Source organism: Heloderma suspectum, chromosome 9, assembly GCF_057233095.1.
Source record: "Heloderma suspectum isolate Gila_16-S chromosome 9, 16-S_ref, whole genome shotgun sequence".
Taxonomy (NCBI): domain Eukaryota; kingdom Metazoa; phylum Chordata; class Lepidosauria; order Squamata; family Helodermatidae; genus Heloderma; species Heloderma suspectum.
This window is the reverse complement of record NC_139466.1, coordinates 37,093,187-37,109,130: the sequence shown is the minus strand read 5'-3', so window position 1 is coordinate 37,109,130 and position 15,944 is coordinate 37,093,187. Positions and strand designations below refer to the sequence as shown.

General features: G+C 47.6%; 1 protein-coding gene across 1 annotated transcript in view; it reads right to left on the bottom strand.

Moving 5' to 3' along the window:
- The window catches only part of PAK3 (p21 (RAC1) activated kinase 3), a 129,350-nt gene that overhangs the window by 67,952 nt on the left and 45,454 nt on the right, over positions 1 to 15,944 (bottom strand). Inside the window, exons 2-3 of the mRNA XM_084813352.1 lie at positions 9,874 to 10,067; positions 3,797 to 3,897 (exon numbers count right to left, since the gene is read on the bottom strand). Coding sequence (XP_084669478.1) covers positions 3,797 to 3,897; positions 9,874 to 10,045 — 273 coding nt within the window. The 5' untranslated portion in view covers positions 10,046 to 10,067. The remainder of the gene's footprint in view (positions 1 to 3,796; positions 3,898 to 9,873; positions 10,068 to 15,944) is intronic.

The following is a 15,944-nucleotide window of genomic DNA, read 5'->3' as shown; positions in this document are numbered from 1 at the left end:
CTTGTACGCCACTTTCAGAGGATTCCACCTTTAAAGGTGACCCAGAGATGATGATGATGTGTGTGTGTGTGTGTGTGTGAGAGAGAGAGAGACAGAGAGAGAGAGACAGAGAGAGAGACAGAGAGAGAGAGAGAGAGAGAGAGAGAGAGAGAGAGCACCATTGCCTTCATGCCCTGTATTTGTAATTCCTAGAAAGATCCTGCTGGCTATTGTTCAAAACAAGACACTGGAGTAGATTGATCTAACACCTGGTCCTTCTTGTGTTGTGTTATGTTTCAGACCGAGGAGCAATGAAACCCACTATGTGATGGTCCCAATCCATGCACCAAATTCTAATAGGCACGTGAAGCCAATTTTCTTTTGGAAAATCTGAACAATGAGATGGAATCATCCCAGTACAAATGCAGGCATCCTTTCCTTTTGCAGCATCTTGGTTTTGCCTGCAGTTCTCTGAGTCAGGAATAAGGTTACCAGATCTCCAAGTCTGTCCTGATGTTTCAGGATTTTGGTTAATTTAGGCTGCAATCCTATGCACACCTATCTGGGTATAAGCCCCATTAAAAAGAATGGGAGTTACTCCTGTGTAGACATGTATAGGGTTGCACTGATTATATTGTATTAAAAGTGTGGGGGGGTGGATAGATTCACACCAGAGCCAGTGTGGTGCAGTGGCTAGAGTACTGGACCGGGAGTTGGGAGATCCGGGTTCTAGTCCCCACTCGGCCATGAAAGCTCACTGGGTGACTTTGGGCCAGTCACAGACTCTCGGCCCAACCTACCTCACAGGGTTGTTGTTGAGCGGAAAAAACAGAGAGGAGGGGGATAATGTACGCCACCTTGGGTTCCTTAAGGAGGAAAAAAGGCAGGATATAAATGTAATAAATAAATATACAGTAGATGTGAGAGAGAGAGAGAGAGAGAGAGTTGTTTATTCGGTCAATCGCTTCCGGCTCTTCGTGACTTCATGGACCAGCCCACGCCAGAGCTTCCTGTTGGCCGTCACCACCCCCAGCTCCCCCAAGGTCGTGTCCGTCAACTCCAGAATGTCATCCATCCATCTTGCCCTTGGTCGGCCCCTCTTCCTTTTGCCTTCCACTTTCCCTAGCATCAGCATCTTCTCCAGGGTATCCTGTCTTCTCATGATGTGGCCAAAGTACTTCAGTTTTGCCTTTAATATCATTCCCTCAAGTGAGCAGTCTGGCTTTCTTTCCTGGAGTATGGACTGGTTTGATCTTCTTGCAGTCCAAGGCACTCTCAGAATTTTCCTCCAGCACCACAGTTCAAAAGCATCTATCTTCCTTCGCTCAGCCTTCCTTATGGTCCAGCTCTCGCAGCCATAGGTTACTACGGGGAATGTATGTGTGTGTGTGTGTGTGTGTGTGTATGTGTGTGTGTGTGTGTATGTATGTATATGTATGTATGTATGTATGTGTATGTATATATATATATGTGTGTGTGTGTGTGTGTATATATATATATATATATATATATATATATATATATTCTAATCTATATTTATTTATTACATTTATATCCTGCTTTTTTTCCTCCTTAAGGAAAATAATATAATATTTCAATATACTTTTTGGTCCAAGTTGCATCTGGGTTAGATCCCCTATCACACCACCTTAGAGTTATGTTATTTTCCAGAGGGAAAGGACCCAGAAGAAAACACTGCAACCACCCCAGTTTCCAAAAACCTGCTTACAAAGCGTATTTTGTGTGAAGTCCGTCCCAGATTCTTTACAACCTCCAAAGTCAGAACAAGAGAGGCTTGTGACATGGATGAAATGATATCTCCTAAAACCACTAGCTTTTGAAACACAACCAAAAATGGTTTGTTTAATCCCTTGAAAGACAGAAGATTAAATATATGGGGGGAAGGGCATGGAATTTGGTGAGCTGCACAGTTTAGAAGATATTAAATCATTATCAGCACTTTTCTTGGAAGTGTTTGAGCACATGTTCTAGAAATGTGTCATGATGGAGTGGAATTCCATCCCAACCACAGCTACCAGGCCTCTGGTGTTTTGCCTGCTTTTCAGGTTCTTGAGGAAAGGGGTAAACTCTTCGGGTGAGAAGCCAGAGAAACAATGGGTCCATCTGTGGACTCCCCAGCCCTCCATTCTAAAGCTTAAATGATCCCACTTTTCCTGCATGGTCTTCCAGTATCAGTAGAATTCTCTCTCTCTCTCTCTCTCTCTCTCTGTGGGAAAGAGTGACTGATGGGTGGACACCAAGGCAAGTATAATAAATCCATACTGAGAGCAAAATGGAAAGGAAGAAATAACCCTGTCCCAAAGGTCCATTAGAGGGAGAGGCTGGAGATCTTAAAAAAATGTAAAAAATCAAGGGGTGGCAGTTTTTTCCCAGCTCCAAGATCTCCACCTTTCAGTTTCCACACTCTGATTTCAACATCTGGCAACCCTACCTGGGAAGCAAACAGAAACACAGCACAGAAAAGGCAAGCAAGGGTGTAGACCTGACTCTATGCTGTGATGAGGTCTGCAGGCCATCCTGCTTGTCACAAACTCTTTCTGCTTGTGCCACTCATGGCCAGCCACACACCGTCTGTTGGCCAACTATGTAATAGACCGGCCTTCCCCAACCTGGTGGCCACCAGATGTGTTGGACTACAACCCCATCCTCCCACAGCCAGCACGGTCAATGGCCACACTGGCTGTGGATGATGGTAGCTGTAGTCAATACAATATGCCACAGTTGGGTGGGTGCAGGGGTTCTGGTCCACATGACATCTTGGGTATCTTCAGATCAGCTCTTAAGTTCTGCATAAGAGACATGATGGGGCTGATTGTCTAGAACAGGGGTGGGGAACCTCTGGAGTTCAGATGTAGCTGGACTATCATTCCTATCATTCCTGACCATGGGCCATGCTGGCTGGGGCTGATGGGAACTGGAGTCCAATAACATCTGGTTTCCCACCCTGGGCTAGACCATAGGTCTATGATGATTTCCTGTATAAAAAGAGCAGCTATTTATTCTTAAAATATCCTACAAGAGCTATCCAAAGAGCATCCTCACACCTTCACCTGCAGTGTTCATAGCTCACAGCACATGACAAGCAACCCTTGGAAAAATACATACTGTATATATATAAGCTTGGCTGATTTACAATAGACTACTTAAAGCACACACATTATATAGCCCAGGGGTGAGCAGAAGGGAGATTTCCAGATGTTTTAGACTTCAACTCCCAGAAGCCACTGCCACATACCAGTGATCAGGAATGCTGGGAGTTGAAGCCCCCGGATATCTGGAGGTCTACTTTCTGCCCACCCCTGATATAGCCCAAATAAGCTTGGGTATTTTCCTCCAAAGATGAAACACAAGTGAGAAGGTGCTATTGCATTCATGTCCTGCTGTGGGCTTCCCATATTTTCCATAGGCATCTGGCTGGCCACTGGTTGCAAACAGAATGCTGAACCAGACAGGGCTTTGACCTGATGATCCAGCACGGCTCTTCTCATGATAGCCTGTGCAGATGTTACTTGTATGTAGAGCAAATGAGCATTGGAAGGGCATGGTGGCATCATGTCTGGTGGTCCTGACCACTCCGATGTGTATCCAGCAGAACATCAGCATAGGTCCTATGTGTGTTCAAATGATATGTGCACAGGCTCTGTATGCTTGATCAGTGTCTCCCAGAGCACTGCCTCCCATACATGCATACACGCTGCGTGCAAGTAACATCCATACAGGAGTGTCCTGCAAAGGAAGGAGATTGAGCAAAGAAAGTCTGCAGCAAAGCAAGTGCAGGACAAAAAAGATGACTTACTGTGAATTCCCCCGTGACGGCATCAAAGCCCACATGGATTGTGTGTTCAAAGTCTGAAGGGAGAGAGATTTCAGGACGTTCTTTCTCTTTCTTCTTATTGGCTAGAGGCAAAACGTGAACAAGCACTTATTTTCCGTGAAGTCATTCATTCATGCCTTTTACTGTCTGGCTTGTTCAAAGCAAAACATTGCTTTGAAAGCGGGGCATGGGGGAGACAGAACTGAATTCAAAAGGACCCCTGGCTGCATAATCCAAGAGCTTTTCCCCATTCTAATAGGATGAAATACCCCTCCTACAGCTTAGTAATTGGCTGTAAGAGCTTTAAGCAAAAAAGGTGCTGGGATTTTTGACAGGTTGGCCACGCCACTTTTGTCTTTGGCCCCACCTACCCCAGAAATGTGGTCCCTGAGAGCATCTCCAAAATTGAATTTGGCCCTCAGGCTGAAAGAGGATCAACATGCATAGAACTGAAGCTTAGCTGTATGCTGTTCCTGTGACCCAGCCTTCCCCAACCTGGTGTCCATGCTGGCTGGGGTGGATGGGAGCTGTAGTCCAAGACATCTGGAGGGCACCACGTTGGGGAAGGCTGCAGAGAACTTGAAGGCATGGACGTTACTTGGTATTGTATCCCATGCAGCCCAAACAGCATGGGTGCCTTCTGGACGTACTGTACTTTAGGTCAATTGTGGCAGGAGACAACGTCATGAGAAGAAATGCTGGTTTTGCCCATATGCAAACTGAATCAATAGGCTAACTCATCAATGGACTAAAACTAATGTGAGTAATTCATAATGATTTCTTTACTCTGGTTGCAACCCTCAGTTCTTTCTCCTTTTGTAGGAGAGAGTGACTGAGAGGTAGACCTAGGGATGGCGGAGAAATCCACCATGGACTCCAATAAGGCCAGATTCTTTAGAATCCGGACCCCGGAGTCCGTGGCGGAATGGACTACCCTTCCCCCCACCCCGCCGAATCCCCCCGGGATGGACCCTACCTGGTCATCAGCAGGTCCAGTCCGTCCAGCTGCCCTCCGCTGTCCGCCGCTGCTTCTCTTTGGACGCAAATGGCATCCACTACACCATTTGTGCCCCTGCTCTTTGCTGTAATAGGCTACATAAATCTTTACGTAGCCTATCACAGCAAAAGGCAGGGACGCAAATGGCGTCCGCTATGCCGGATGCCATTTGCGTCTGAAGACCAGCCGCAGCCAGAAGTCAGACAGCTGCCAGCCCCAGCTGGCAGCTCTGTGGGCTTGCCGCGGAACGGAGCCAGCCAGGGAGGATTCTAGGGGGAGGGACGGATCGCCTCCCCCCCACAGCAGATGCCCCCACCTGGAACAAGGTAAGGGATTCATACATCCCTAGGTAGACCTCAACAAGGCGTAATTGGTTGGCAGGTTCAGAGGAACCTCCTCACTCATTCATAAAGACCGCTTTATTCAAGAAGGCCTTTGGCCTGTAAATGGCAGGGATGGGCAATCCCCACACAGACACGCCCGCTGCACATGCCGCTCGCCGGAACCCCGCTGCTTACCCGACTGGGTTAAGCACACTGGGTGGGCCACCTGATGGTCCGCAGGCACCTGGCGAGTGGCACACAGATCCTCATCTTCCCAGAAGCTGCCATTTTGCATACAAATTGTAAACTACTTATGTAAATCGCAATTTCTACAAAATGGCAGCCATATAGAGTGCCATTCACTCAAAATCACAGGCACAAATGATCTAATTAGATCATCTACGCCTGTAATTTTGCATAAATGGAGCTATTTACAGCAGCCATTGGCACTTGTGGGTAAGCAGTCACATGCCAAGTCAGGCAAGCGAAGGGATCCACGGCCTGGCATCCAGGTGGCCGAGCTGGCAAGAAATTGCCGAACTCAAGCCCCAATGGTATATCCTCCAACATCTCTAATAGGTGGGTCTGTTGGCTTGGGCACCATTTTTATTCTGCAACTGTTACGTTTTTATTGTATTTTAATCTAGTGTTTCATTGTTTTAACCAGTCTTAATTGTCTCTGTAGCCAACTTGAGTGCCATTTTTATTTATTTTATTTTTTGTAGAAAGGTGAGGTATAAATAAAATAAATAAATGACGCAATCCTATGCATGTTTAGACAGAAAAAAATCCAACAACTTCCCAAAATCACCAGCAAGCCATGTTTGCCAGGGAATGCTGGGAGTTGTAGGACTTTTGTCAGCCTAAACATTTATAGGATTGGGCTCTAAACTGATAAATGTGCCTAGCAATAATCTGGAATGCATGTGCATTGTGTATGAACTAACCCCAAATGTTATATTTATCCTTATTCAATAATTATCTGGCTGCAATTTGTGCCCAGGTGTCTGACATCTGCACAATTTTAATAGATAAATGATTTTTTCTACAGTGCTTATTAGAGGCAGCGGTGATATACCAAGTCAGCATACAAGAGCCCTTCCTTCCAGAGTCCTGCTCTCCTCCCACACCTCCAATTTTTCATCTATTATGTGTTCGCACTTCAATTTTCAGCAGAGAGATGGCCAGCATCAAGATGTCATATCTTTTCAGTGTGAATAATTTTGAATGGTGGATAAGAAAAGTGGCTCAGACTCTCTCGTTCCTCTCAAGCCATTGTGGCAGAAATTAGATTTTTAAAGGGTCATCGAGTTATGTTTAAAGGAACAGTCAAATCTATGAAGGAAAAGAAGTTGTTATATAATCTAAGACAGAAGTGGGTGTTGCTTCCCTTTATAGATCATTTATTTCCAGATAAAAGCTTCAGCTAAGAAAGCTGGTGTGCTGTGAATATCTTTCACAAAGTCTCTTCTTGACTGACTGCATCAATAATGCCTTCAATGAAGAACTCAGTTAACACATCAATTAAATATAGAAGCAAAGGTCTATATTTAAGATATGCCACTTGTCTATGGCTTGACAATTTCTTCTGTACTTTATGGCCAGCATCACAACCTGTACTTATGGGGAAGTGAATTATGATGTGATTAACTGTAGCACCTGATGCAGGGCTGACCCAAGACATTTTGCTGCCTGAGGTGAAGAACAAGATGGTGCCCTCTTCCATTCAATGTGCAAAAGCTGACTGGATTGGTGGTTGAATCCTTCTTCAACGCTAAGCAATGGGACCACATCCTCCACCACACCTGAAGGCAGCAGGCTAGTGTAGGGGACACAGGGCAGGCTGCTTGGCATGCAGCTCCCTTGCTGCCACCTCCCAGCATCTGCCACCTGAGGTGGCTGCCTCACTCTGCTTAATGGTAGGACCGGCCCTGTTTTGGAGATATAGCTATGTCTTCCTGGTTGAATATAAAGGTTTTGTTCTACTAAATCTGCTTTGCATGCAGTGCAACCATGTTTTGAAAAACTGATCAGATTTCATGTTACTGTGGTATTCTGTACAGCAGTCTCCCGCAACCTTGTTCCCTACAGATGTGTTGGACTATAGGCTGCATCATCCTCCAGGCAACTGGGCTCCATGCACATGCGTGCACACACACATTGTGAAAAAATATCATTTTGACTCTTTATCATTGGCTACCTTCTGTGCAATTGGATCACCTCACACTAGATGGTATGAGAGGTTGCTATCACCTGCTGTCTGTGAACTATCACAATAGCACTGTTGTGATTTTCCACCTATTGCATGTGATATCCCTCATTACTATCAGTATGTTTGGACACCAGAAGTATCAGGACTATAAGTGTCTCTTCCCTTATCAAACCACAAAGTGGAGCAAGCTTACAAGCAGGGACTGTGGCTCAGTGGTAAACATATGCTTTGTATGCAGGAGGTTCCAGGTTCAGTCCCCAGCATCTCCTGCTAAAAAGATTCCAGGTAGCAGATGATGGAAAAGACTCCCCCTACATGAGACCCTGGAGAACTGGTGCCAGTCAGAGTAGACAATTCTGGATTAGATGGGCAAATATTTCTGATCTGAATTTATTTATTTGTTTGTATTTATGTATATGCCAGCCTACAGCAAACCATACGTGGGTCAGCTCACACAATAAAACAGGTTAAAAACAATGAGTATGATAATAAAAAAAAGTTAAAGGCCTTGGAAAATAACATTACCATAATAAAAGTCTGAGGGTGCAATCCTATGCATGGTTAGACAGGAAAAGTCCTGCAACTCCCAGCATGCCTGAGCCAGCCATGCTGGCTGGGCAATGCTGGGAGTTGTAGGACTTTTTTTCTGTCTAAACATGCATAGGATTGCACCCTGAAATTCCTAGGAGCAGAGAAATGCTCAGTTGTGGGGTGCCACGACTGAGAAGATCTTGTAGGCTTGTAGACACCCACCCAGCTTCAGTCAACAACAGTGCCACCTGGAAGTGGGTGATGTGGGAAAATCTTCCTTCTGATACTCTGCCCCAAGCCATTGAGTGCTTTGAAGGTCAACACCAAGACTTCGAATTGGGCCTAGAAACAGACTGTAAGCTCGTGCAGCTAGGGATGTTGGAGAAATCTGCCACGGACTCCAGTGAGGATGGATTCTTTAGAATCCAGCCCCCTGGAGACCAAGGAGGAACGGACGACCCCCCTTCCACCCCCCGAAATCCTCCCCGGAACGGACCTACCTGATGACGGCAGCAGCAGATCGTCTTCCGGTCGCTGCTTCCAGCCGCTGCTTCCGGCCGCTGCCGGGCTGCTGCGGCCGCCATTTGCGTCCCTGCCTTAGGCCATGATAGGCTACGTAAATACTTACGTAGCCTATCATGGCAAAGAGCAGGGGCGCAAATGGCTGCAGCAGCCTGGCAGCAGCCGGAAGTCCAGCTGCAGCCAGCCCTGGCCGGCAGCTCAGCGGCCTTGCTGTGGAGCGGAGCCGGCTGGGGAGGATTCCGGGGGGGGGGGGGAGGGACGGATCATCTCCCCCCACCACTGGACCAAGGCAGCGGACTGGTAAGTGGGATTCGTACATCCCTAAGTGCAGCTGATGAAGCACTGGCATCCTTAGGGCAACCTGGGCTGATAAAAGCCGTTCCTAGCCAACAAGACCACCTGTGCTTCAAGTGACAAGGACGGACCCAGGCGCACCCCCAAGCTGCACAACTGATCTTTTAGGGAATATAGGAAGCTGCCTTATACTGAGGCCTGACCATTGATCCATGTCGCCCTGTACTGGCTGTGGCTTTCCAGGTTTCAGGCAGAATTTCATTCCTAGCCCTACCTGGAGCTGGCAGGGATTGAACCTGGAACCTTCTGCATGCAGAGCAAGGGCTCTGCCACTGAGCTACAGCCCCTCGCAAGTGCAACCTCCTCCAGAACAGGTTGAATACCACTCAGCTGTGTAGATGAACCATCCACTAACAGTCCCTCCATCTTGAGCTATGGTTTGTTCTCCCTCATCCAGCCCATTACTCTCCTATATTCCACCACTGCCAACCCCACATTTCCCTATGGTGGCAAGGGTGTCACGGTGAAGCTGGACACTATGAATTATTGGTTGCCTATGTGTGCTCCTCAGAAAGCCAAAAATAATTAAGGCATGCCCGGGGTAGCTCTTCACATCCCAGGCTAACTCAGAAAGTAACATTTGAAATTCCACTCTTCTCCCATTTTACTGTCTTAGGGAGCAATCCTACGGCTGCTAGACAGCCATGGGATATCTGGTTTTCTGGGAACTGAAACGGCCCCATGCTCCATGCGTGCAAAAGGAGCGTGGAGCCGCCAAAATGGGGTGTTCTGGGGGGCGTTCCAAGGCGGGGAGGGCAGAAATGCCTGTACGACACATCCAATGTGTCATCCAGCAGCCTCCTCCCCTGCCCCCTGCCTTGCCGCAGCTAGAAAGCCAAAATCGGCCGTCTAGCCACAAATGCGGGGAAGGAGGAGCACGGAGGGAAGCATCCCCTCCCCGAGTTCGGAAGCGGCCGCCTATTTCCATAGGATTGCACCCTTAATGTACCCTGCATTTCAGGTCAGCAATCCAAACAAGACTTAAACATCACCACTTTCACATGATCACGTATGGCTCCGCTGGTTTTAATCCCCCCACCCTTTTTAGCAGCCGCAACATCAGACAAAGCAGATGGGAAACGGCAGAACAGGAGAGTGGCTGGCATCCCTGATACTTTACTTTTATCCCCTCCGGGAAAGATGGAGCGTAGCCGGGCCTTCTTGTTCTTCTCTTCTGGAGCCATGGGGAGAGGTTTGGAGCTGTGGTTGAGTGCCGAAGAATCGCGGCTGTTGCTGTTCATTCTCAGTGGAGGGGCCGGAGGTTTCTCTTCCGTATCCAGACTCTCTGACATCTTCAGCAACCCTCACAGCCTCCTGGGGGGAAAAGGGGGGGGAACGAGAGAGAGAGAGAGGAATGAAAGGGTGGGGTTAGGAAAAACAGAAAAGCTGGAACAAGCTGGAGACATATGATCTGAGTCTCGTACCAGGTATTCTTGATGCAGTGCCACGGACAACCCCCACAGTAACTGCTACGAACTGCAGAACTGTAAGGCTAAAATAATTTTGGGAATCACCTCATCTGACTAATTGAGCAAGCATGGTGAGACAAAACTAGGGCTGTGCATGGACCACCACCCCCCGATTCAGACCCGATCCAACCTGCTTCGGACTCCGGATCCAACATGAGGTTCGGACATCCGAATTTCATCCCAACAACTGTGCAAGCCCAGCTGGCTAAGCCATGCAAGCCCCCTGTTCCTTACCTAGCCCTGCAGGGGGCTCATGCAGCTCTGTGACTGGCTTGCATGCTTGTTGGGCGCCTCCAGGGGGGCACAAGTGGGGGCAATTGCTTGGCATGCACCCAGGAAAGCCGGGTGTGAGGCCAGCTGACTGGGCTTCAGAATTGTCCAGATCTGTCCAAAGCAATGTGGATCAATCCAACCCACTTCAGACCAATCCTGACCCACTTCAGATCTGGACGTATTCAGTCTGAATCACCCTGCTTCGGCTCAGAATGCAGATCTGGATCCGAAGCAGTGCACAGTCCTAGTCAAAACCCTCAACATTTTGCTATTTCCCATTCGTGTAGCAATCGTAAGATACAAGTGGATTTCCTCTATTTCGGCTGCAGTTCTATGCATAATTTAGCTCATCAAACTGTGCCCCGTTGAACACAGAGGAACTCACTTTTGGGTAGACATGCATAGGATTGTGATGTTAGTGTGTTAAGAGCAGTGGGCAGCAGTAGGTAGCAGTGCCAGTTGGCTGGCTCTAGCTGCCATCTGATTTACCCATAATGCCCAGCACATCTTTAGAAAAGGGGCATTGTGAGGAATTGAAATGGTGGCTCCCACACTCAGCTGCCCAGCACTGATTGGAGCATCGGGGAGGGAGGACTGAAAGGGGGCAGCAGCCGTAGGTCTAGTCAGCTGCTGCAAGATGATGTCAGTCCTGCTTGTTAGGGCAAAGATCGGCCAGCTTCCCAAAACAGCCTCTCTGTGTTGTGTTTCTCTCTCTTCCTTTCCCATAACATGACGTTTTACTTACCTGGGATGTGACGTTGTCCCACCCGCCAGCCACAGCAGCCAACCATGTGGCACTGCACAGGGAAACATGCAACGTGACCATGTCACATCATGAGTAAACAAGATGACATAGTGCAAGGAGGGATGGGAGAAAACGGCAGTGGGAGGCCAGTTTGGGTGTCACACAACCCCACCTCTGCTGTAAAGCGCGACTTGGCCTTTTTGCAACCACGTGAAATAAATCCCCATTTGATTTTAATTATGCCAAAGGCTGCAGTAATTAGACATTCCGAAGATAATTAAACAACAGGTGGCAGTGGGTAGATAAGGGAATTTGTGACAGCATGTGGTGTCTGACCCAAGATCAGAAGGAAGAATCAGAGCACAAATTATGCACAGCATTCAGGTAGAAAATCATCTTCAGTGATGTGAAAACCACCCAAATGAGTCTATTTTATTTCCTGAAGGTTGCATTAACTTTTAGGTGAACGACATCCCCCCACCCCACCCCCTGCCAACCTCACAAGGTTAGCAAATAAAATCTAAACACTTACAGCAACCAACAGCTTAAGGACACAATCCTTTGCATGTTTAGACAGAAAAAAAGTCCTACAACTCCCAGCATACCTCAGCCAACTCTGCTGGCTGGGGCATGCTGGGAGTTGTAGGACTTTTTTCTGGCTAAGCATACATAGGACTGCACTCTAATAAGCAGAAACTAGAAATACAGGGTAGAGTGCCTAATCTCAGCGTTCAATGGAGAAACAGAATGGTCCTGTCTGAGCTTTCTCAGATACTTCCAGCTCCAGGTGTCTCCATCTAACATCTTTGGGTTCTCCTTGAGCTGTGAGGTGAAGGCACCATTGCTGGAAGTGGAAGTGGCTATCAGTGGGGTTTTATAAGGGATGTCAGAGAGATCTGAAATAAATGACTTCAGATTTCTATTTATTTGACCCATAGATTCCACAGCTGCTTAGTACAGGGGTGATATAATTTCACCTGCCTAGGGATGGTACTAAATACACCCTAAAAGGTGGGCTAGAAAGCTATGTAGTCATGATCATCATCATCAACAACATCTAATATGCAGGCCCCAGGTAGTAGTGTGGCAGCTGCATTTTGAACCAGCTGAAATTAATGTTGTGCCGAAAACTCCTCCCACATTTATTTCAACCATCCTCATTCAATCTGATGGAGAAGAAATTGCTCTTGAAAATAAATTCAATGCTGAAGAAAATTTTGGAGAAATTACCTTGGGTTGGGTTTCGGTTTCTTGTGCTTACCTTGCTTAGGAGGTAGCCAAGGAGTGTGCACAATCGCACAATCATCTTTCTGGCAGGCTGTAGCCTTGTTGGCTTCCCACACTTCACTAAAAGTCCAGGGGAAGTCATCATGAAGTAATTCTTCCCATAGGGCTTTTTCAGCCCAGGAAGTGCAGGCAGCCTGGGAGGCTGCAGAGCAACTGAGAGATGTGTAATGGAAAGAAAACACACACACAGCACCCTTGGCCACCTCGCAGTGATTAGGTAAGCTCAAAAACGCCACAAAAATAATTATAAAATGCCCTGAGAATGAGGCAGAACAATGGAAGCCTCTTTCATGAGGAAGAAAACTTTCAGGAAACTGGAGGACAGATTTTGGCTCAGCACTAGCTCCACCATTTCCCTGGACCTGGACACAACACTGGCCCTCCTTACGGCTCTCTTCACACCTGAGTTTTTTAGCAGGATTGTTCTTCTTTAATCACTGGTTTTCATGGGAGCTTTAGATGATGCCGCTGCTCTCCTGCTGCTGTCTCACAACTTTCCTTCCCTTTTCCCATGTTATCTGAGAATGGGGAAAACCCAGCATTTTCTGTACTTGCGACTGAAATCGTCATTTCCCCCCTGTGTAGTTCCCCTTTAGCACTTTGTCCCGCTTTGTATGGGCATGTGCTAGGGGGTGTTGCTGGGCGGTGCTGAATAACATTGTCATGACAACAAATTGGTGGGAAGGGGGGAGCAAGTCACTGACTGGGCTTCCAGTGACCATTTCTGCCTCTCTCCCATTCCACTATGGGCTCCAAGGTCCCTTTGAACATAGCAATGCTTACTTCTAAGTAAACTCATTGGCTGTAAGGCTTTCCTTTCCTAGGAGTAAGTGCCATTGAAATCTGTGTGCCTTGCTTCTCAGTAGGCATGCAGAGGAGTGCACTGTAAGTCAACTTAGAGTAGCAGTCTTAAGGTCTCCCCTCCCCTTCAATATATATTAGGGATGTACGAAAGTCACTTACCTTGAACGAATTTTGATTCGCGGTGGGGGGGAGGCGCTCCATCCCTCCCCCCAAAATTCTGGCAGGGGGGGAGGCACTCCATCCCTCCACCCCTGAATCCTGGCCAGCTGGGCCGCAAATGACGGCGGCCGTAGCCGCCGCCATTTGCGTCCCTGCATTCAGCCGTGATCGGCTATGTAAATGTTTACGTAGCCTATCATGGCTGAGTAAAAAAACAAATAAACCACATGTACGCAAATGGCGGCACCCATGGGCGCCGCCATTTGCATTCCTTATTTTGGCACGTCTAGTCTACGTAAACATTTACATAGACTATGGCGAAAATAAGGGGAACGCAAATAGCGTAGACGCTACGCTATTTGCGTTCCCCTTATTTTCACCGTAGTCTACGTAAATGTTTACGTAGACTAGACGTGCCAAACTAAGGAATGCAAATGGGTACCTTATTTGCGTACGTGCGGGTTTTGTTTTTTTTTTTTTACTAAGCTGTGATAGGCTACGTAAACATTTACGTAGCCTATCACGGTATTTTTAAAAAATCTAGCCATGATAGGCTACGTAAATCTTTACGTATCCTATCACTTTTGTTGTTGTTGTTGTTGTTTTTACTGGAAATGGTGGCGGTAGCAGCCAGTCGGAAGACTGGCCACCGCAGCCGCCGCCGCCGCCGAACCACCGCCGGAGCCGCCGCTGCCAGGAGGATTCGCCCAAGGTAAGTCCCATCCCGAGGAGGGGGCGGGGGGGCAGACCGTTTCGCCACCAATTTCGGGGGGGGCGAATCCGCTGGCATTTGGCCTCCCCGAGATACGTGGTGAAATTCTAGGGATGTTGGAGAATTTCTCCACGAATATCCGGGAGGCCGAATGCCAACGCATTCAGTCCCCCGAAATTGGTGGAGAAACGGTCCGCCACCCCCTTTCCCCCCCCCGGGGTGGGACTTATCTTTGGCGAATGTCCCTGGTGGCGGCGGCTCCTGGCGGCGGTTTGGCGGTGGTTCGGCGGCGGCCAGTCTTCCGACCGGCTACCGCCACCGCCATTTCCAAGTAAAACAAACAAACAAACCACAAACGTGATAGGCTACGTAAAGATTTACGTAGCCTATCACGGCTAGATTTTCAAAAAACACCGTGATAGGCTACATAAATCTTTACATAGTCTATCATGGCTGACTTTGGGGGGGGGGGGAAAGCGCCTACCCAAATGGCAGCGCCCATGGGCGCCGCCATTAGCGTTCCTTATTTTGGCCCGAGTAGTCTACGTAAATATTTACGTAGACTACGGCGAAAATAAGGGCAACACTATTTGCGTTGCCCTTATTTTCGCCGTAGTCTACGTAAATATTTACGTAGACTACCCGGGCCAAAATAAGGAACGCAAATGGCGGCGCCCATGGGCGCCGCCATTTGCATACACGCTTTTTTTTTTTCAAAGTCAGCCGTGATACGCTACGTAAAGATTTACGTAGCCTATCACGGCTGACTACAGGCTATCAGGCTATCTTTAGACCACCTATAATACCATTTCTCTCTGCCAAAGAGAGCATTTGCCCTGAGATCATTCGCATGGAAAGATCATCAAACTCTCATGTAAAGTAGCTAGGTGTCCTACTTTACAGAGGACAATCCTGTATTTGAAGGGCTGTTGAAGGTCCATCCTCTATTTGAAGGCCACCTCTATTTGAAGGGCTGTCCAGTTTAAAGATAAAGAACCACAAGAAGAGATAGCAGAGGTCTTGAAGTTGCCCATTGACAATTATTACCTGCTGGGCAGGAGATTGAATGGGCACACAGGTCACCTTGTTGCAGTCTTTCCCACTCTGGTGAGATGTATTGTATTCCTCCTTAAATTATCGACCTTATTTCCAAATTTACATCTCTATATATAAAGTAGTGCATGCAAATTTTATGCCAACCTATATCCTATGAGAGAAGGTTAAAACAGCTGGGATTGTTTAGCTTGGAACTCAAGCAAGTATGGGGAGACATGATAGAGGTTCACAAAATTATGCATGGTGTGGAGAAAGTGGGTAGGGAGACATTTTTCACCCTCTTTCATAATATTAGAACCCAGTGTGGTCATCCCATGAAGCTGATTGGTGGGACATTCAGGAGAGATAAAAGACAGAACTTCTTCACACAGTGCATAGTTAGATTATGGAATTCGCTACCACAAGATGTAGTGATGGGCACCAGTTTTGGATGGCTTTAGAAGAGGTTTAGACAAATTCATGGAGGAGAAGGCTATCAGTGGCTAATAGTCCTGATGGCTCTATGCTACCTCCAGTACCAGAGGCAGTGAGCCTATGTATCCCAGCTGCTGGGGAACATGGGTGGGAGGGTGCTCTTGTGCTCATGCCCTGCTTGTGGGTTCCTGGTCAACAGCTGGTCGGCCGCGGTGTGATCAGAATGCTGGACTAGATGGACCCTTGGTCTGATCCAGCAGGGCTCTTCTTAT